Below are 22,715 nucleotides of genomic sequence, written 5' to 3' on the forward strand. Positions count from 1 at the left end.
ATTGATTTGGTCTTGTAATACGATAGCATAAGAAAACTGTCAATAAATTACTGGTGAAACAGCCTCTCAATCAAAGATAATGTATGATACAGCTGCAACATTTCCAGAAAACAAACCCTATGTAACAACAGTTTCAGTGTTCACTCAGCCGGTGTGCAAAAGGATTACAATACTTTATAGACCATAACACTACAATTTAAGTTTCTGATATGTGTGTGTATACATACATACATATATATATATATATCTTAGGATAAATATAGAGAAACCTCACTAGGAAGTTTTTTCTGAAAACAGCACGACTGATTCTTTACCGTGGAAAAGATCATCCTTTCTTAATAAAAAAAAGCATGTAGAGAATATTATCTACTAGCAGAATAATTTTAGTTATCCAGACATACATATTCAGATTCTAATTTCTAACCCAAGCTAATGGGAGATATTAAATTTAAAGAGAACAATGCAAATATTTACACACAACTGCATTTATGCACATACTTAAGATTTATATACAGTGAATGATCTTACTGCTAATTTGAATTGCCACTTGGCTCATTAATGGTTATGAGCATTTGCAGGACCACTTTCTACAATTTCATCTTTGATATTCCCTTTCTTCTCTCCTCAAGGAGAAATCATTACGACAGAAATTGTATTCTTTGTCTCTCAAAATTAGTTTCGACAAGATGAAAAGTGCAGTCTTCAGAAACACATCTGTACCTTCACTAAGCTATTCTTAAGCAGACAGATTACCTAAGCAAATGTCATCAACTAAACATTCATTAGGAGTGCAAAAAGAGCAAGTCCTAATTTAAATTACTTCAGTTAAGTATAAGTTGTTGTGGTAGTATTACAGTTACCAGGGTTGCCTCTACATTGATGCAGCTTAAAGAGTGACTGCCAGTACCTGAGCATTACACAAGATCCTTCCATCAGGAAAATAAACAGATAAATAAAAGTAATCCCCTCCTTAGTTTCACAAGCATCTTTATTTTTTTAGATTTTTTTAAAGTAGCTATTTGCAGTGTAGGAGGGATACGCTTAAAATGGGTGTGGGAAAGTATGGAGGATTTTGCTTAAATTGCCCCTAAAGTTTGTTTTTTTTCCCACTGAAAGGGAAAAAAAAGATAAGAAAATACTCCATCCACCTAAGGGATGACAACACAGAGTCCAAAAACAAAACCGGAAGATTCACGACCTACCTACGTGGCTGACTTCACAGTTCAAAGCCCCGCGACCTCGTGTTCTCCGCGCCTGCGGCCGTAAGGCTTTTACCAAAGGGAGGGGGAAAAAAAAAAAAAAGTAAAGAGAGAAGTCACAAACCTAAGGGCGCCCGCAGTACCCGGCCGACCACCACCCCAACGCCCGACCCGCCGGGCGGGCACCACCTTTCAGGCCAGCAGGTTTCACCGCTCCCGCCCACAGCCCGGGCGCCGCCGCTGGGGGGGGGGGGGGGGGTCCGCGCAGTTCCCCGCGCAGCCGCCGCCGCGCCCGAGCCGCGGGCGCCTCCCGCCCTGCGCGCACGGCCCCGCCTGCCCTCCCGCTGCGCTGCCCCCCCCCCGCCCCCCAAAATTTCTGATCTACAAACGCTGTAGCCCTCGCTTCTCCTAAAACGTCAGGAGTAACGGCCGTTCCCAACGCCTGCCGAGCATCTGCTGGCACGGCGCCTACCTGCTCCCGCCGCCGCGGGGGGGGGGGGGGGGGCTCCGGCAGCGCCGCGCCCGGCCGCGGCGGCCCGCGCAGCGCCCCCCCCCCCCGCGGGGCTCAGCCCCGCCCGCCGGCCGCGCTACGCGGGGGCTCCCGCGCCCACACCCAGGGCCGCCCCAGCTACCTGCCCGCCGCATCCCCGGCGGCGGCAGCGGCGGGGACCGCGGCCGCCGCCCCCGTCACTCACCGCTGCCCGCGGCGGCGGCGCCGGCTCCTTTGTCTGCCCGCCGCGCCCGGCACCGTCCTCGCCTCCTGCCGGGAGCCGCGCGCCCCCCCCGCCGCGCTGGGGCGGGGGCGGTGGAGTCGGATCAATGGAGGAGGCCGGCGGCCGCCAGGCGCTCACATGCGGCGGGCGGGCGGGAGGGAGCGGCGCGGGCACCGTGCGGCCCGGCTCCGCGGGGCCCGGCCGCCGCCGGGCGCTGCCTGCCGCGGCGGGGGCGGCTGCCGCCCGGGAGCGCCGGCGCTGGGCGGCCGGCGGGGGGTGAAGATGGCGACCTCGGCGGCGCTGGTGCGGCGCGGCGCGCGCAGCGGATCCCCGAGCCGGCCCGCTCCGTGCCCGCTGCCGGCTCGGCTCGGCTCGGCTCGGCGCGGCGAGGGGACAAAAGGGCCTGTCAGCCCCTATACACCGCCCGCGCCGCCGCGGCCGCCGCCGCGCGTTCAAACCGCCGCCAGAGCCGGCCGCGACGCCCGCGCCCCCCGCCGTCGCCGGAGCCGCAGCGCCCCCTGGCGCCCGCAGGCGCCTCCAGGCCGTGGGGCGGCGGCCATGGCCGCAGGGCCCTCGGGGCGGCGGAGGTCGGGCCCGGGCTGGCAGCGCCCCCGGGGCTCCGCTGGCCTCGTCTCAAGCAGGCGGTGCGAGGGCCTGGGCGAAGCCCCCGCTCCCGGTGGGGAGGAGGAGAGGAGACCGGGCCGGAGGCGTCGCCTGGCCTGCCCGCATGCTTGTGCCACCTGCGCCGTGTCCGGGAAGGTAGGACGTGCCGGGACGGTTAGCGATAAAGGCGATTAATTCTGCCCCGGCGTTCATAAGGCCTGGAGGGAGCCGTGGAATAACCAGTGCCTAAAAACTGGTATGGTTCAGGTCACCGATGGGCAATGAAGGAAAATGTAAACCATGCCCAAATACTCTGGCGTGTGGCTCTGGTGTAAGCTGATGAACTTTCACATCTCACTAACTTCGCTCGCAAGCTCAGGACTTTGGTCTGTGATGACGAGATGGATCTGACTGTGCAGATGGGTTGGGGCTCCCTCTTGGGTGCTCCACACCCACGGCTCCTATCAATTCAAAATAGGTGTTTGCACCACTGTGATCTTTTATCACAGCTCTCTCCTCTCCATTCGTTGGGCCATATATTGTCTTTAGAAAAGAGAGAAAGAAAGAAGGAGCTTTCACTCTTCTGAGCTAAACATGGCGAGCATGAATCAAACATGGACCATGACCAGTGTGCAAGGTAAGATCATCTTCACGGCAAGATACCCAGTGACAACTTGGTTATGCTGTGTTCCAGTTCTCCAAATTAAGAGGAGTTGTCATCCTCCTCCGTCTCACCTCTGTGCTAGTTGTCCGCATTTTGCAGATCATGTGTAGTTCGGCTCCATGGGTAAAAATGGAAAATGCTGCAGTGCTAAGGAGTTTCCGCTAAGCTAAGGAGTTTCCGCTAAGCTGAGCTTGGCCAGCATCACAGGGAGAGACTGGAGAGACAAGTTTATGCAGTGGAAAGTTTCCCTAGCTATACTTAAATCAACCAGCTGTAATAAAGCAATCCGAAAGAGGATATCAAACATATGAAAAATTATTCAAAAGCTGTTGCTCTTTGTTTTGAGTCTCTATGAATACTTCTGACACCTAGGCTTTTTAGCAATACAGGTGTCGTGTCCTTAATGAAATCTATAGCAACTGAAAATATAATGCAGAAGGCAGCGCTCCTGCAATGTTTTCCATTGATTTTCTTTCTTCTCTTGGCTTTTGTTATTTTTCCAGACTCTTTTATTATGATTTTGAACATTTTTCTAAGAGGCCTTTGTTTGTGCCCCTTAAGTACCACGGGTGGTAATTTCTGAATTGCCTCCTGAAGGACACCGTGTGAGGGGTGTTTGAATGGGGCCACATATCCAGCCACTGACCTTCCCTTGCGCAGATCCAGCCACCGAAAATCACCAGTCCCAGCCCTGCGGTCAGTGATGCAGTTGCATGTTAGGATGGTGGAACATCATTATCTGAGCTGCAATCATTGTTACCATTCTAGGTAAGCTTCTCATTACTATGAATGGGCTTTTCTTCACAAGAATCCTGTGATGTAGAGAAAGTGTTATTATCCCGCTTTGCAGATGAGGAATTGTAGCATAAAGAGACAGTATGGCTTGCCTCAAGTCCTACATGTAGCATGTGGTAAAACCAGAAACTTAATCCAGAGTTTGAGTGTAGATCCAGTCAGTCTAACCACTAGTTCATCTTCTTTCTCAAGCTCTGTTTCTCAGGGCTCCACTCCTGAAAATTTTGGGGAGAAGGAGCAAAGCAGTACTGAAGAAGATGTGCCTGCACAAATTCTGTTGAGCAGAAAACAAAGTAGTTAAATGGAGATGATGGGAGTAGGTATATTTACACAGAAAACTTTCTGCAGAAACATCCTGTTTTTTCAAGTGTCTAAACCAAGAAGAGGGACATGCATACGATATGTCACTTCAACATTGTAAATGTAAGAAAGAACTTCCAGCTCTTACTGGCCAAGTTTCATGCAGGAGCGGGTGAATCACAGGGACGTTGCGGGCATCTTAGGCCAAACCTGCAAACACATCAGTGATTCCCATGAACGACTGTCCGCATTAGGAGTACCACTGTACTTTCTTCAACAGTTGTGGCATTTGCCTCAGATCCTGTCATAGCACATATGGTTTGAGCTGTTCCCCACAGCAGTTCCTCTCACAGAACAAGGATGTGCCAAGCGCATGCATCCACAGCTATCTGCGTGAGATGGTTCTGGTGCATTTTTCGTAGTTTTGGGTACCTCCCCTGCCTTGTGTCTCAACAGAGTGCCCAAAGGCATATTGAGTAGCCTTCCCCCCACCCCAGCATAAATGGATAAGAAGCCAACCTCTCCAAGGCAGGTCCAGCAGCACAGTCAGGAGGCTCGTCTACATTGCAAAAGCATGTGCCAAATAGTTGTCAGAAGACAGTCATGTGCCAGGCTCTGCTTCTGGCAGGGATGGTACATATTTAGCTGCCATGGTTACTAACAAAGTACTAATCATGTTGGTGTGTGAGAACAAACTGTTGTAGGGAGCCAACCATGCCTGTAAAAAACTCAATTAAACCTTCAGCAGACTGAACTGAGTTGGACAAATGACTCTGACCAACAGTTTGGACTCTGCTTTATTATAGTTAGTTCCTCAAGAGCTAAGGCACTTTGCTTTTACCACTTTCCAAGTATTTCTGAAATGTCCCCCTGACTAAATACTGACCATTCCTCTAATATCTTTCCCACTTTGTTGACAGTCTTACCCACATTGTTGACTACTTCTTCTCTCATATCCAAAGGTAGTAATATGCAATAACTTTATCTTTCAAAAACTTCTTCTTTCTCTAATTCTGTCTTCAGGGTCTTACCTAAGCATAAAAATGGCCAAGCAGAATTAACTCAATATTCATATGAACCTCTGATGATAAGTGATATTTTTCCCACCCTGTGTGCCAGAATGCTTGTTAGGTAGCTTACAACAACGCAACAAATGGAAATACGTTGTTTTGCCGGCCTTGATGATGTATGTGAAAGAATGATTACTTTCTGAAAGGGAAAAATTGCTTTTTAATTCCAAATATAATGATACAATGCGTTGTTCTCTTTTTTAAAATGAACAATAAAATGAGCATGTTAGCTGTGCCTAAATAGCAGTGTGTGGGTGTAACACTCATAAACACCATGGGATTCCTCTATTTCTAGGGCAGCTGTATACAACGCAGTGAAGGTGTGGACCAGCAATTGCAAGTGGTTAAGTCACCTATTCATTGAGCCACATTAATTGACCAGATGCACATTCCTCACCTGTGGCGACTGTGTATCTTCATGAAGGCAGTCTAAGCACATGCGTTTGCTTTACAGCTGCCACAGGCAAAGAGCTAGGAGTGCGGTCAATTAACGTGACTCAGCTAACAAGAAGCAACGCGTTAAGCTCTGCTGGGTTAATCACTTGCAAGGGTCTATTCATAACCTAATGCTGAAGTTGAGTCTGGTCATAACAGTCAGCTTGAGGAGGAGATGAGCAAAAGCGGGGAGGGGAAGCATGTCTGGCTTCTTACTTGTCTTCTCAACCACATGACACTACTGGAAAAATTGCCTGCTTTGAAAGAGGAAGCTATGGGGGATATTCACCTTCCCATGCTTTCGCTACATGGTTCCTCCCGGTGAGCAAGTTAGGGTAAGGGAAAATTTTACTTGCTCTCTCCAGAAGAGGCAGTAGTTTGAGCCTGAAGTCCCAGCAATCCCTCTGAACCTGAACGGAGTTTGGATTCACGCTCCTCTACATAGCAGCCTGCTGACTGCCCGTGTGGAGCCTGACAAGCCGTGCCTGCCTTGCATGGCTCTGTAGATAGAGCCTTATAGCCCTTATGGCCATATAGGTGTGTCTCTTTCCAAATTGGATCCATAGGACAGAGACTTGGAGCACAAGCTAAGGTTGTCTTTTGCTAAATTAGCATAAGGCAGATTTACAACACACCAAGAAAGCGAGAGGAGAATGGAAAAGTACATGTGTCCTCTTGGCTCAGTGACTTCTCACTCAACATGTAAAGGCCTGAACTTGGCAAAGTAGCTCAGATTTCTTCTGCATAATGAAGAGAAGATCTATGAATGAAAGGAGCTACCAAGTGCAAATCTAAAGGGAATTTCTCAGATAAAAGGAACATTTCTATCAGAAAGCTAAATAGCTATAGCGAAAAGGAGTACCATATAGTTGCTTCACTGTGAGGCTGCAGTGAAAGCTCAGAATGATACCTTCATTCGTTTTCCTTTTTCTGATAGAAATACAACCCTACAAACAATAGCATTTTTACACTAAGTATGCATGCAAAAAAATCCTTTGGCTTGCAAGAGGCCGCTCCAATAATTGGGTTTCTAAAGTGTTTTCTGTAACTTCCCTTCATTTTATCGTATGCTTGTATGTGGCCTTGGAATGTCACAGTTAAGATACCACCCAGTGTCTCTGCTTCCTGTCTCACCCTCTGGCTGTCTCCTCTGTTTAGGTTGCATGTTGCTGTTATATGTTTGCACATCGCCTGGCATTAAGCAACTTCCAATTTGTTTGGCTTCTCTGCTTGCTATTGTGATGCAAATACTAAATAATGCTATGCTATTATTTTTACTATTACTGCAGAATCTCTAGGGATTAACTTTGTTTTCCTGTTTATGAAAATATTGGTTTCTTGGTCTTACCAGAGATCAGGGGCCATTCCATCAGGCACTGTAAAAAGCAGGCTTTCCTGCAGTATGCTACTATGAAACCAGACGGGATGGTCACTGAACAGAAGGAAAAAAAAACCCTGGAATCCTGTTTGACATCTAATTTTCTCTACATGACTGTTAATGTTCCTAGGTGCCTTATTAATAGCATGGAGTGTTTTACAGTCTTATCTCAGTAGTAGTGCTGGCTACATTCAAGTATTTTCTTAGGAAGCTTCTTTCTTCATCCTGGAAAAGATCCTCTGAAATCAACAGGAACTTTGGGTAAATGACTTATTAGGTCTCTGAACCATTTACGATCATCCTTACCAGCATCCTGCCCACATTCTGAAAGCTGCCAATGCCTCCTTGTTTTTGTTCTTTAATCTTTTCCTTCTTTTTGAGTTTCTAATCTCCACTTTCATTAAAGATTTGTACTCTCTCCTCTTCTTTTTGAAAGGGGCTGTACCTAACCCCAGCCCTCTCCTAAACTGCAAACTAGGTGGACTTACGTTCTCGCTGGTATTAACCTGCCTGCCGCTCTAGCCCAGCCAGCTCCGTGCAACTGAGAGTGGCAACTGGATGACAACTTTTATTTCAGTAATGATGTAAACCACCATGACTTTTTTTTTTCTTTAAGCTGTTCAAGCCCTCCCTCTTTTTTGTTTTTTCCCAAAAGAAACATGAAAAATAAATTAGCATTCCTAATGTTTTCAGAATAAATCTATTTCTGGCTTTGAACAACACAACAGGATGCTGTATCCAGTATTGGGGGTGTTTTATTCTTGTAAGGGGAATTTTGTCCTCCCCATGAAACATTCTTTGGATTCCCAAACACAGGGAAGTACCCCACTCTGATGCTGACCCAAGACGTTAAATGACTTAAGTGGAAGACATACCATTCATATTACATTTCATCTGATAAATTGCAGTGTACCTTTTCCATTACTTTTTTTTTTTTAAACTACACCGTTTACTGTAGCTAGTTTAACTAGGTATTTAATTTTTGAGCCTGCAAACAGAACCTGATGGATAGGTAGTACTAAAAGCCCACTTGCAACAGTATCTGGCTGTGCAGTCAGCCGTTCCATTACGATGCCTCCTTCATTTATGTAACTGGCAGTGAGTTGCATCGACTCGTATATTGTTGGTATTTTTGATTTCCTGCCAACCTGCTAGACTAATTTGGAATAACTTTCAGTCCCAAGCCACCAGAGATTGACGACATTTGTTTTGAACGGGGCATTCATATTCATGAGAAAAAAACAACCGCCCTCAGCATATGAACGGTGACTGTGTGCCCTGAAGCTTCTGCTCTTTGAACTTGCAACTGGAACCTCAAACCATATTATCATTAAGTACTGGTGTTTATGTCGTGTCCATAGGACTGGTCAGAAGAGGTGGGGCTCGCAAAAGAACAAGATGACAGGATAAGAAAAACATGCCGAGCTTTTCCTAGAATCAGAATCCCACTACTGCTAATAGTTAGAGTTGTATATGCACTAGAGCAGTCACAGGAGGCTTTCAGAAAACCTTCAGGTCAAGCCAGAGGCAGGGTATTTGTGAAGTTGCCTCAAAAATTAAACGCGGGAGTCACAGAATCTGCAGAAAATGCATGTGTGCAGCTACACAGCTTTTTATTACCAGGCCCTCAGTCTCACTGATTGGTTCTTGGAGAAAGTGTGGTTTTGCCTGCCGAGCTGCACTGCCGGACACAGAGAGTTTGCCACAACATGGTACAGTCACCCGAATGGGGCTGCGCCCAAACACCTGCCTGTTGTTCCCAAATACGATAAGCCCACTGATGTAGCAAATAACACTGACAATAGGGTACATGCGAATGGCCCGAGTGAATGCACCCTCTAGCAGCAGAAAATTATTCGCAGGTGCTGAGGAAATGAAAGCTAAATGTTTATGGCCATAATCCCAGTGAATAAGCAATAGCTCTAGCCACATGTGATAGGCAATGGTATACATGTCATCACAGTCCATTCTAGCTGCATGGACGTTGCCCATAATATCTGGTAGGAGAAGGTTTATCTGAAATGGAAACGGATGGTAACATCCATTCTGACTTCTAGTCTCAGCTTTGCAAAGGGAAGTGAGATCTCAGTCTGTGCCAAAACGAGGACAAAACCATGCATGTAAGTTGAAATATGATTAAGAATAGCATGGAGTCCCATGAATGCTGGAACTAACATTTTACTTTCTTAAGGTTTCTGTCCTGTAATCGATTCCCTGATGACTAGTAAAAGTCAAATGACCGAAGTTTTTGTTGCAGTGGAGACGGTCATGTGGGATTTCTCTGCAGTCTAACAAAAGAAAATAGCATTCTGTGGCTGGCCAGGGTTTCTCTCATCTCTCGGGCCACCTATTTTAATAAAACTTGCAGAAGCTTACAAATCTGAGCTTTCTAGCTTTCTTATGACAAACATGCACATATACAGTGTGCACAACTTGAAGTATGGTAAGAGAAACCTTGTTTCCTTAGGAAAAAAAAAGAAACTCTCACACAAATCTGGAAAGAAAGCAAATAGAATAACTGGAAAATAGCTTTAGAGAACTCTTCGCATTTTCATATTTATGTATTTGGGAGAATGCGATTGTAGCCTTGAAAATAAGACTATCCAATTATTCAACTGACATGATGGAAATCATATCTGTCATAGGCAGGTAATAATACCTTTTTTTTCCCAGCTTTATGCCTTCAGCAATATATGGTGGCATTAAGTTCTACCAGCTAATTGCACTGTAAATCCAAATATTCTCTGAAAGTCTATTTCCTCTGGGTCTTGAGTGAGTGCCTTTTCTCTGCTATATGGCAAAAGTGAGCATGGAGCATTTAATCAACCATTTTCCTTCCCTTCATTATTCCATATTTAAACTTAAAGGAAACTTTCCTCAGATGTAGTTGTTGAGTAACAACTTTGCTGTCTAACGTATCATAGCACACTAGGATATCTAACTTGAATTAAATACGCTCATGCTATATCCAAAGACTAGAATAAGGAGCCTTAACGCCTTGAAGACCTGCTGCAAAAAAATGGTTCACTCATTTGACTTAATTGGTAAGTTGCAAACTAAAAGACTGTCAAATATTTCTGAGGAATGGGCCCTTTTCGGAAGTATCTTGCTGCTGCATGCACCTTCAGCGTTTCAGCCAGGTGGCAGCAGCAAGGGCAGCCCAATGGGTTGGAGCTGGTGTAGCAAAGCTGAGACCGCCAAAGCTTCCTTCTCACTGTACTGACGCTTGTATTAGGCCTCTTCTAGTAAGACGAGACCTTGGATGATCAGTGTGTTATTATTACCACCAGCGCTTTGAATGGCACTGAAAATAGTTTTAACCAAGGTTTATTGCCCTGTGTTGTATTTCACTTATTCCAGGAATGTCTCCTTTTCATGTGAGGTAGCCGCAGCAGCACAGTAGGTGGTTGCAGTGTGGAGAAGCGTCTTTCCTTCCAGTCCGTCAGTGACTTCAGTCTTGTGAAATGCACCACTTTCACCCAAGTCTTACCTACAGAATGTTATGGAAGTGTTTAAAGAAAAAATATTTGAGGTGACGGTAATAAAACACCCACACTGAGTCATACAAGCAAGTTTCTGTGAAAAATTGCAGGAATGCACACCTGATTTCCCCCCATAAACAGAGGCATTTAGCTGCTGCTAATTGGCAGACCCATGTCCTGGAATTTTAGTAGAGTTTGGTGGATCTGGAGTAATTGCAAAGAAAAGCTGTGCAACACATGATAAAGTTGGGTGGACACAAGCTTAAAAAACAGTCAGTTTTAAATGGATGCTAAATGTAATTTAGTTTCCAAATTAAGAGCCAGATCTTGGAGTGGCTCCAGATGTGGAACTTTTCATTGAAATTCACAGCAACTCCAGCAACATCTCCTTAAAAAGCAACAAATCTGTTCTTGTACCTGAGGAGATTTCAGCTGTTCATTCCAGAATGGTCGCTCTGTAAACAAGGCACGTTAGTATAGATCCTGTTCATAAACAAAGCAAATACACTAGCAGTCCAAGTTCAAGAGTTTTATAGGTCACCCCCTGCTAAGTAATATGTTTCCCTTCTAATATTTGAAAAATATCCCATACAAAATGTTGATGAATACTTTTCCATTAAAAAAAACCCCTGACACGGAGACCGATTACAGCGTGCATAAATTGAAAAACTTATAGTGAAAAAGTGGAGAATAGCAGCAGGGAACAACTATATGAAATGTGCCACCTATTTATGTATTTAGCAAAACATTCCAAGGATTTCTATGCTGAATACCTCATAGAAATGGTAAAAGGTCTTTTCCTCAAGCACTCTATAGCTGAGCTCTAAATGGCAATGGTACATAAATAAGACAGTGCCCTGGAGGATATAAGGACATATAATTTTGAAAAGTCAGTATGTTCTTTAGTGTTTCGTGTCCACCATATGACTGTTTCCCTTTTGATTTCTACATTTTTAACCGTGTTGGTCCAAATACACATTTGGAAACAGGTTAACCACCGCATGTTTCATTGGGATCAGAAGCAGATTGTGGCATGACAAAACCAGAACCATCTAAGACTTCCCAGTTGTTAATGCACTGTGTTGCTCTATCCAGGGAGCTAGGAATTTAAAACAGGGAACAGCATCAGTCTATCATACCGAAAACCTTTTTGGAAGCTACTACCAAAGTTTATAGTTTGGCATTGTAAGATGTTTTATTTATAAGATATTTATGGTGGAAAACTGCGTGTCATATGTGGGCATATGCCTATCGGGGTTTAAACAAAATATGTACTAACTCATTTGAGTCCTAGGACAGGTTTTGATTTGGTCCTTCAGGTTTCCTCCCTAACCCAAATCAGATTTGCAATAAACCAAGAGGTTTGCTGAGAAGTGAAACTCTTTACACATCTTGCATGAGCCTTCCTCAAGAATGCAGGATGTATTTATGATGACACAATCCGATGAAAAAGAAATAAATAATAATGCAAGGATGTATCCCAGAGGCCTATTTCTGTTCCCACTGAAATCAATTAAAAAATTCTCACCGACTTCAATGGAAGCTGGATCAATCCCCAAGAGCTATGTTAGTTTTAGAGGAACTGTAATAGGAAAATAGATGTCTGCCTTGGGCAAAAAGAGAACGAGGGACTTTCAAAGAATCAAATTAGAGACATGAGGCTCAAGTTCCATTTATTATGCTCAGTCTAGTGTGGGAGTAGAACAATTAAATATTCTCTGGTCTTCCTTTACAAGTTTCTTCCTACTGCTTTCCTCAAAGGAGACTTCAAAGGAACACACAAAAAATAACAAAACCCTCACCTTGAAGCTGTAAAAATCCTCTCTTGCCTCCCCAAATCTCCCTCTGTGTTTAGCAGTTGTGTTGCACAGGCAAACTAATTCCCAGGAACAGGCAAGACTATTTCTGGTATCAGAAAGTTTCTCAGCTTTGTTGAGGATTTCATGTATACTCATCCCCATCAGCTCCATGTGTTTCTCCCTACATTACTGACGGGGTTGCACAGAGGTAACCAGGATTAGCAGCTGGTGGGGGACTTGCAAAGTGCTCCAGCAGGTCCTCTCTTCCAGGTGTTGGTGGGACCAAAGTACAGGACATGCACGCTTACCCCATGGTGAAGACACAGCCTATTTGTCCCATGCTAAAGTTCTGGAAAATCTCACAACTGTCAAATTTCTTTTCAAATTCTATAACAACTAGTTTGTATGTTCCTGAATAAGCTATTGCTTTCTCTGGCTTTTCTGTCCTTTTGGACTTCACCCATATGATAAATGACCACTGTATACACAAATTTTACGTGAGTAACAAACTGACTCTATAGAAGCAGGAAATGGATGTGTATTTATTGATTTCCCAGGGCGGTCAACTGCTTTGAAAATAGGGAGCAGGTGCAGGCTGAAAAATTAATGGAAGATCAGGATATTAAATATAATTATTCTTAGTTTTGTTTACTTTTTGCCTTGGGCCAGCATCCATAAGCCCCGCTATTTCAGAGCTCTAGAGTTAGCATATCATGCACCAAACTGTAGCAATCCATGGACAAAACTTGGCTGGAGTGTGTTAGGCTTTCTGTCTCTTCCAAGGGGCACTGCAATACCGTGCACCCTGTTATAATGCCTGAGTATGGATTACTTACGTATATGTAACTTTGTCAGCAGAGTTTGAAAGTGACTTCTGATCTGGCTCAGAATTCAGGACTGTTGGCGTCCCAACCTACAATTCAGGACATCTTACAATCCTACCCTGCACATAAGATACTTATTTATTTTCTCTTTTACTCATTTGAGAAAGATAACTGCTACATCCTCAGCTGGTAATACAGAAAAGAAAGTAGTATTTGTATATAATGGTTTCCGTTTCAGATAAACCTGTTGTGACAGAGACTTCAAAATGGAAAGTGCCCTAAAAGTTAACTTAGACCATCTGAATTCACTGATGTGCAGCAAAAAATGAACAGCCAGGCACAGAACATTTCACTTCCGTATAGTTTCAAAATTAGATAGGTTGTCAGTCCCTTGCCATTCAACAACTATTTGATTACTGTATGTGTATTCTCTACAGAGAAATAATAAATATTTACATTATATTTGTGTGCGTACATGCATGGTCGAGAGAGAGAGAGAACCCAGTCCCGTGAGGCTCCAGAAACCATAAACTCCTGTCCCACAGTCAAAAGCAGAGGAGTGCCTCGCAGCCTGAGTCACTGGTGCATACCACTAAGAGCAGAGTTACCAAAACCAGTGTATAAATATAAACTAATTAGAAAAATAACTCCTGAAAACCGTCTATAACGGGGCAAGCAATTCATTAAAAACTTCCTCACTGTTTGCCTTTCTTCCCTTTTGTATTAGTGGTTCTGCTGTAAATCGTTTTGTATTCTTGAGTCATTGCCAGCAGTGCTATCAAAAGGGAAACAACGGGAGCAACTTTACAGAGATTGCTGTCTTTATATGGCCACGAGATGCTAATACGGCAAGGCTATTCATTCCGCAAACTGACTTTCTTTCATTTCATGCTTCTATTACCCAAGAGAAAATAAATATTGCAGAAAATGCTCCGCATAGCTGTAGAATTTCTTCTCAGCCTGGCAGCAATGAGAAGTGCTGCAGAAAGCTGTGTTCTCAGTCGCTCTTCTCTGCTACACATCTTCCCTTGTCTCTTTTCTCTGCCATCGGTTTTGGAGTGGGTTTGCAGTCGTGAACAGGTACAGACCTTCTGCAACTCTGCAGAAGGGAGAAGAAGGGAGCTTACCGATGGAGACCAGGGAAAGTACCTGGGGATGAAGAGGAACCTTCTTCATTGCACTGTTCCAGCCAGGGAAAAAGCTCCTTGGCATGTGCTTTTGATTGGGCTGGACTGAATGAACGCTCATTCTTTGATGATGCGAAGAGCCCCTTTTACCACAAAAAGAGAATAGAAACCACATTCTCTAACTCGCTTGAAACACAAATTGGGCTGAACAGACAAAACGCACCCCAAACGTTCCCCTGTGATTCATGTGATTCCCCTGCAAATAAACTCATGGGGATGGTATAGTGTGCTGCTCATGTCCGCACCTCAGGAGAGGTCTTCAGAATTTAGCTTTGCTTTTTCATTTACCCTTGAAAATATCATTAATAATAACTCTAAAACATGATTAAAGCCCTAGCCCTTCATCCACACACATCAAACTTCCTAACTTTACTGATAGAAACCCATGAAATACCAGACCGCGAAGTCTGAGGAGTAGTTTTCTTTTTTGCTGGGGCAATTTTTTTGAGTCAAACAGAACAAACCGTTAGGCCATACAGGTATCTACATGGTCTGCGTCACTGTGCTCTGCCATGTTCTGCTTTCCCTCACCTAATGCTTTTTCTGAAGCAAGTGCATGAAGCCCGTTAGCCAAAAACTGCCTACTGCTACTATGCAACTTGGCACTTAGCGTTAGGAGCTGCCCTCTCACTAAATACGTGACCTGTGGACACGTCCTAAAAATGGCATTCTGCCTCATTAGTACAGAAGATGGATTCTTCTTTATCTCCTTGTATGGGGGCAATTTGATGACCTTTGGTGAGATTGTTCACGATGTTAGCACAGACTGGGACTCTACTGGGCACAAAAAAGAAACTATAAAATGCTTCTCTGTCTGATAGAAGAACTCAGATATACGGTTTTGTGTTTTATTCTTATTAAAAACTTCAGTGTGAGAAGGAAGTCAAGTACAGTCAAAGTAGGAGGGGAGGGGGAGGAGAGGAGACTCAGGACACTGCGTATGTTTTAAGTCTTAAAATGTCGTGTCACCAGCCAGGAACTCTTATTATGCAAAGAAATACTTTTTCTGCCACATGTAATCTGAAATAGTTTAATGAAAGTCTAAGTTTAACAAAGCTGTTTTCATTTTCAGGAAGTCATAGTTTATACAGTTTAAAACATGAATGCATGAAAGATAGCCCTAGGGTAACTAAGTCCATATCTGGAAATGCAGCAGATCACTTATGCCAATGGCTGATTTAGCAGAGCCTGCTTGCAGAAGTCAGAACTAATAGTGTATATGCCCACAACTTACTCAACATTGTATTACTCTTAGTGGTAAACACTCTCTTATATTTTCTTCATGATTTTAGCCTCATTATCATAATTGACCATGTCTCATAGCTCTCCTTTCTTATAACTGGAATTAAATATCTCCATTATACAAAAAAGCAAATGTGAATTATGAGGTGCCTTGCAAAGAAAGTGTCAGCTAAATCAAAATCATGAGGATTAGACTTCTTGAACTATATTCTCCGCTGTATTCCTCCAAGACCTTAGATAAACCACTTAGCCTCACTGCAACTGTTTCTCCGTCTGTAAAATGAGAATGACAATACTTTCCTGGGTTACTGATTAATATTTTACAAATAGCTTTACAACTTGTGAAGGCAGAATGCCATGCAAGTGCCAGGTGCTGGTGACTAGGTCTGCTAGCAAGTGGGCATGGTATGAGGGACGGATGCAGCCCTTGTCTGGGGATCATGCAGGTGGCTGGCCGGGATTGCATTGCATGTTGATGCTAGGGGAGGCCTAAAGTCACTTTATCACAGATTTTGGTTTCTGAGTTGGTAGATGGGGAGATTATGTAAAAGATAATTTTGTTAGTAGGTGCCATACCGTAACCTGACGGGATAATTTAGAACCTTGAAAAGAAAATGTATAGAAGCAAAAATGTTGTCAGGGATTCATTTTATTAAAATTGTCTTCACGCTTTGGCTTACTTTTTGATACATCTTGCAAATGAACATTATTTTTAGGATGTGTGGAATTTTACTATAGATTTGAATGGTACTGAAGATTTTTCTGGAGTTGTGAAACATACAGAGGGCTTGGGGAATGTTTATGATTAAAAGTGGAGAATGACACTGAGAGGAGGTAGTTTTGCTCTGTGAACCTCATCTGTTCCTCTGGCTTCCTTGACTCTTCCTTTCCCTTTCCTTCCCATCCTCTTTCCCAACAGCTGTCCTCTACAGTTGCTGTAGTTACTTCTGCTAAAGCAATACCAGCCTTCCCAGCACTAACAAGGAGTGAGTTTCAGTTGTTTTTGTGGTGTATTAGACCACTGTGCTATAAAACTAAGTGGGAAAAGCTGACTGAATAATGAATACTTTTAAATTTGACCATTTTTTAAGTAAAGAAATGAATGCTGATTTACATTAAGGGTATTTTATAGAAAGGGGTTAGGAAAGGCAGATAGTTCCTGAGAGGCCCAGCAAGAGGCAGACACCCACCTACCTGAAAGGAACAGACAAACATTGATACTTGTTTTTTCCTACATGTCTCACTTATGTAGTCCCCTACTCAGAACTAATGATGGCTTTTGTGAGCCCCACTCCTAAGCACACAGCTCACCTCAAGCATTAAACAGCAAGCCAAGGGTATCAGCTCAGGTCCACTGTTGAACCAGGCACCAAAAACATAGGGGATACAACATTCAGGACTGCAAAGTCTTTGTCCCTCTATGGTGATACCCTGTTTTTTCCCTAGTGACGAGAGCTGGGAACGTGGACCACTTCTACCACACAAGCTATGACTTGTTTAGGTGCTTGTTGGTGGGGAAGGGAGATAAGTAAGGAAAGGAAAAAGACTCACATATCAGTCACCAGAATCATATATTTCATTTTCATCGATTCCGATTTTTTGGTTAGTACTTATTACCACCAACTTCTGTATTTGGAGGCTTCTGCTCATTCCTTTAACAGGCTTATTTCGCTCCCCTGCCCACACACTTCCTTTGCATCAGGCATGCCTTCCTGCTAATATTGATTATGAGTCACTTTACTTCTGACAGCTATTTAGAGTACAGCTTTCACAAGGCCATGAAATCCCTTCTTTCCCAGGGTGTTTCAGGCATGAAGAAAAACCGAAAATATAAAACTTGTTTTCGACAAGAACTGAGAGAAGCTGCTTCATACTGTAACCAAGGCAGAGACAGAGTTATCTTTATCCATTAGCATTCCCTTCAGCACAGGGTAAGCAGAAAAATCCTTTTGCCATGGATGTCCATAATAGCTGTCTGTGGGGCCAGGCAGGCAAAGAGGTCAAACAGCAGGACTTCAGCCCCACAAAAGTAGGTGTGCTATGATCGTTTTGAACGGAGGTGTAGACCGGTAGGACTGCTGGGAGGGACTGGATCTAATGGTCATTTCTGATCCCTTATGTGTTCTCAATAACGAGGATTTAACTCTGACTGTGGCTGTACTAATTTAGCTAAAACTCACATAAAGACTACTAGTACTCTTTGAGGACTCAGAGCCAGCCTGCAAACGTCCACAGCTGTAGCTGTGTGAAAGACTAAAGATGGATTCAATTAATAAGAGTCACATCCAATTCATGTAGGGAACAAAGAGGTGTAAATTGCACCCACTGCACCTTAGACTTTTGTATCCCAAAACAGAGATTCCTCCTGTGTGAGGCCAGGAAGTGTTTTTGCCAGTTACTCTGTTATTCCCCCTGAGAGATAGGAACAGCTCTGAGCTGAACCAAGGGGAATGCTAAATTAGGGTAGGGTTTCACTGTCACCCTGAGCCAGTCTAAGGCTGTGTTGCTGCCAAAGGGGGCACTCCTGCTCCTCTCCATATGCCCAGCTGCCCATGCTTGCCATGCTTTTGCACTGGCTTTGGTGATCACGCAGCTGTGTGTCATGTCAGCACAGCAGTCTTACTGAAGTCTTCTATTTTTTTCTTGCAGGGGTAGATTTCAGCCAGATCAACAAGCTGACCCGACTTGCCAAACAATTGCAAGTTCTGATACCAAAGTGGTAGCAAGAACACGTACCTGGGGACAAGGCGTAATTTCCCATTCCAGTGGCAACCTCATCTCTGATCAGCTGAAATCAACAATGAAATCATGCTGACAGTGCCTTGAACACACGCCTTGATGATCCCTTGTGCAACTTCCATTAGTATTATGTTTGTCAAAATGCATTTTTGGCAAACACAACCTCATAGCATCAGCATCTGGTTAAGCCAACTCAGAGCACAACTGTTATGCACATGTTACATGAGGTACCTGCATTTAGCAGCAGGAAGCCTTGAATCTATCCTGATGTCCCACCTAGGGCACTGGCCTGCACAGCTGAGGTCAAGACTAGCAAACTCATTGCTTGGACCATGGAGCAAGAAACCCACGGACATGCAGTTCACACCCGGTGCTACACTCTGCACTCAGAAGTGCAGCTACACTGTGTCAGGGCTTCATGCATTATTTTGTGATCATCTCCTCAAAGACAAATCTGGTAACTCCAGACATTCAAGAATTACCTATCAAGGCATATGTAAATGCACACAACATGTACCATCATCTAAGCATTTTATTAACCACGTAACCATAACTTCCAGAGCTTCTTCTAGGACAAGCTAAATGCAAACATGTGGCTGTTCTTTATTTCTATGTCGTAGAAGGGTACAGCATCAAACAGCACATCCGACAACTACTGAAGTGATTCATAAACTTCCAGCATGAGATCGTTCACATAATCATTGCTATCCTGTTGTGTGCATCAGAACCTGGCTGTTACTTGGTAACTGGCGAATGTTCCCCAACTTTTTTCTGGCTAGTGCATGTCTGCTGAATGGTTAATTGTTCAGAAAATATTTATCATGTAAAATATTCATTTTGAAGCATAGTGAGGATGTATATGTAATTCACCAGAGCACTGCAGTACTGCACCACAGCTGACTGAATCAACTTGAATGAGTGATTTCTAACAAGAATTCCTGCTGTGAATTGCAGAAAAATTAGAACAGTATTGGGTCCCCACAGGCCTATTCTTCAGCTCACAGATCTGCTATTCCAGATATTAAGCCCTAGAAATGCTACTGCCTCACTGTAAAAAAACCTTGTAAATAACCTAATCCACACTAACTAACATATGATAAGATGAAAAGACTGCTGTAAGCAAGAGATTTATATATAAGATGTGTTTGTGTCAAACATATACAAATCACATATATAGGTACCAGTCTCACAGTTAATAATATACCTGTGTCTCCTTGTTTAAAGCAGAAGGGCACTACCACTGAGGATTACAAAAGAGGAACAAACAAAGGTGTCGTTCTTTGTACAAAAACGGACAAGAATAATGGGATATGACCTGAAGCACTGAAGACTAAGTAAGAAGTAAGAGGGGCATTTCTCTCTCAGCAATGTTGTTCCATCCATCTCAGACGTACAGTATGAAAGAGGACTTGACCTCCAAAACCCCCAAGGCCCAGACCTTTGTCTTTCCCCCACACCTTTCTTCCAGGCCTCAGATCTGCTGAAGGGTCAGGAGAAGGCCACGTACAGCAGCAAAGACAAGCGTTTTCTTCTCACCAGCCTAGTGGAAAATACAGTATGATGTTAACACAGCCGGAGGCTATACGCACCATTTTGTGCAGCCCTCTCTTTGCGGGGAAATTCTTTTAAAGATGAAAGCTGGGAACTGGCTCTACATCAGCTGTGGAGAGCAGGTCATCAGGGATCACAGGCAAGTCACAGAGGACGTACTGAAGTACAGGGGTTTTAAACAAGCAGCCTTACCCCATCCCCTCTGAGGGCTAAGCTCTTTATTCTTCTAAAAAGGAGGAGATACTTCCTCTTCAGGAAACTCTGTAAAGACCCCATAACCGTTTTCTTTTTCTTAGCCTCCTTTCACAGGTCTACTTGCAGCAAGGTATGAGCACGTGCTACTCTGCTTCTCTGGCTATTTGTGTTGCATATTCTATTTTAGTTTTAGAAGTGTTTTGTTATGTTTTGTGATTATTTGCATAGCTGCTGATCACTCATATTCACTTCTTCCATGGACTTACTCCCACCTCACCTTACACTGTGCCACATACTCTGGTGAATACTAAAGTAATCTCTTTTTATTCTGTACAGCCACTGTATAAAGTGCACTCTCATCACCTTGCTATTTGTACGCTGCGGATGCTAAGTTTAATAGCGGACCTGTTTCTGCAGCTAATAGCAGAAGACAAAGACGTAAAGAGTCACTCTGAAGCCATGTAGCTGGGGGTCTCACCAACACAAGGCAAAAACGTGACTGTGGCTCTGTGAATAGCAATCTGCTCCTCCCTGCCTTCGGGTCCAGTCCTTTTTGCTGGCAGAGGCTATTTTCTACTCTCTGCTGCCATTAATGCATGTGCCAGTGTATTGCGGAGGCAGTGTCAATATTCCTCCCACCTTTAACAGCCCCAGAGTCCCACTCAGCCAGGCATCCGGCAGCTTCAGGGCATCTGACCTCTCCTCCTTTCTGCATCCAGACAGCGTGGGCAAGTTTCGTTACACTCCCTTACGCCCCCGTGCCAATGCGCAGAAAGACACTCCAGGCTCTGATGGGGGTACCTAGCTCCTGCCGACGCTATACACGTTTTAAGGCAGTGTATGCAAAAGAATCAAAGACTCATTTCAAGAAGGGAGGAAGGGAGGGGAGCTATTACTATGAAAACAATTTTGTGCTTGCAGGGAAAATACTTTGGATGTAAGAACTTCAAAGTAGGACAAGAGTGATAAGAAACAGATCTCAATCAGAGATTAATTTCCTGTTTTCTATTCAAAACAGTCCTATGTCACAACCAATGCAGTATTTCTACGCTAACGTGGCCAGAGAGATTTTATCTTAAACGCTTACGTCTTGCTACAAGCAGAAAATGAAGAAATAACACCACACCAAATCTTTTTTCTGCCTAAGATTTTAGGATGTGCTCTCTTTTTCCTGTGCTAGTAATTAAATTGCCAGTATAAATTCCCGCTATCCACTACTGTGATTACTGAAACATCTTTCTCTTGGCTCCCTGGGGCCATTTAATCTGTAACGCAGGTCCTAAAACTACTCTCTTGGGCTATCAACCTGACCTTGTCAGTCTGCTCCTGGCTTCCTCCTTCATTACGTTTAGTTCAGTGCTGGTGTTCTACCCTCCAGGTCAAGCCTGAGCCAGCTCCTCTTGAGGAATTCAGCTTCGTATTTCATCTCACCCTCCGCACTGCTGGGGTGCTAACCTCATGCTACAGTTTTCTCTTCCTGCCGCTGCCCTTGCTTTCTGCCAAACCATCTCTGACGGATACATTCTTAGGTAAAACCAGGGAGGCTTTCTTCCTTCATAAAATCTCTCCTGAATCCCCATTTCTATTCAGCACCTGAAATTTCTGGTTGTGTATTTTTGTTAACAAAATACATATACATATCTTAAAACCAAACTTCAGTTCTTTTTGTTGTTAGGCTAAGCAGCCAGGCAGAATTGTTGTTGGTACTCTGCTCCATGTCTCCCTTTGTTGCATTGTTTTGTAAACTAATTAATAACCTCTTGAAAGCAAGGATCAAATTTTCTATTTACATTTTAAGGTTTCCTCCCACAGCATATGCTTTTCTACTGTTAAAATGATAAATAATCGTAATTGTTAGTCATTTATGCAGCAGCTCTTAGCTTTGTGAGGTTTGATGTGAACCACTAAATTAATCTTTCTGGAGACTATGAAGAAGCAGTCAATGTCACTGAATAATGAAACTCAATGGACTACAATTATTGAGACCTTCCATACTGTTTCTTTTTACTTTCTTTGTCCATTCACTACCTCCAGCTCTAGTCTCCGTGCTGGCCTACCAAACTGAAACTAGGATAAAAATTCTCCACGGAAGTACCCAATTTAACTAGTATTTCAACTGTGGCATGCATGAAGGATAACAGACATGCACCTCTTTTTGCTTAATTTCTTGGTATTCACATTCAAAATAGAATACCGTGAATCCTTTAACAGCTGGCCTCCAGAAAAGAAATCTTGAAAGCAAAAAAAAGGACTCTCCCTATCCTCCCTAAAATGGTTTCGAGCCTGGAGTACTGCTGTTATCAGAGAGGAACAGTAAGGAAATCTTCAGGGAAATGACTGCATCTAGTCCCTCTATGTTGGCTTCCAAATGCAAACATAAGAACCTATATGTTTACAGAGCATTTGCAACTTAAAAAAATACTTGCCAACACCTAATGCGACAGCAGGGCAAATCTAGGCTTCCTGAATTGTATGTGGCTTGCAAGCAGTTTGGCAGTACCTGCTGCTAGTCTTTGCAATGAGAGCAAGGCTATATAAG

At 43.8% G+C, this 22,715-nt stretch overlaps 2 protein-coding genes and 1 long non-coding RNA gene across 15 annotated transcripts in view; all 3 read right to left on the reverse strand.

Annotated features, from left to right (window-relative positions):
• LOC104150278 (CDC42 small effector protein 2) overlaps positions 1–2,127 on the reverse strand; it is an 86,575-nt gene extending 84,448 nt beyond the window's left edge. Inside the window, exons 1-2 of one of the 7 annotated variants that reach the window (XM_068927309.1) lie at positions 1,895–2,127; positions 1,203–1,268 (exon numbers count right to left, since the gene is read on the reverse strand). The gene's annotated coding sequence lies outside the window, so the exon portion shown is untranslated. Of the gene's footprint in view, positions 1–1,202; positions 1,269–1,323; positions 1,444–1,588; positions 1,740–1,831 lie in introns of those variants that run through there. The other 6 variants (XM_068927310.1, XM_068927313.1, XM_068927312.1 and 3 more) reach the window with 6 other exon arrangements.
• A 1,984-nt stretch (positions 2,128–4,111) lies between these two features.
• Positions 4,112–5,310, reverse strand: LOC138064484 (uncharacterized). Its single transcript, XR_011137744.1, has 3 exons — positions 5,201–5,310; positions 4,423–4,484; positions 4,112–4,248 (listed from the first exon to the last, which is right to left on the reverse strand). It is a non-coding gene; the product is annotated as an uncharacterized lncRNA (long non-coding RNA).
• A 5,158-nt stretch (positions 5,311–10,468) lies between these two features.
• Positions 10,469–22,715, reverse strand: part of LOC138060847 (complex III assembly factor LYRM7-like) — a 37,943-nt gene continuing 25,696 nt past the window's right edge. For 5 of the 7 annotated variants that reach the window (XR_011137741.1, XR_011137739.1, XR_011137738.1 and 2 more), the window contains one exon: positions 10,469–10,647. Coding sequence is in view for 1 of the 7 variants with exons in the window: in XM_068927321.1 (XP_068783422.1) it covers positions 10,505–10,647 (143 nt within the window). In the remaining 6 variants the exon portion in view is untranslated. Of the gene's footprint in view, positions 10,648–19,837; positions 19,971–22,715 lie in introns of those variants that run through there. The other 2 variants (XR_011137742.1, XR_011137740.1) reach the window with 2 other exon arrangements.

The sequence above is a fragment of the Struthio camelus genome, chromosome Z (assembly GCF_040807025.1).
Source record: "Struthio camelus isolate bStrCam1 chromosome Z, bStrCam1.hap1, whole genome shotgun sequence".
In the NCBI taxonomy this organism is placed as follows: domain Eukaryota; kingdom Metazoa; phylum Chordata; class Aves; order Struthioniformes; family Struthionidae; genus Struthio; species Struthio camelus.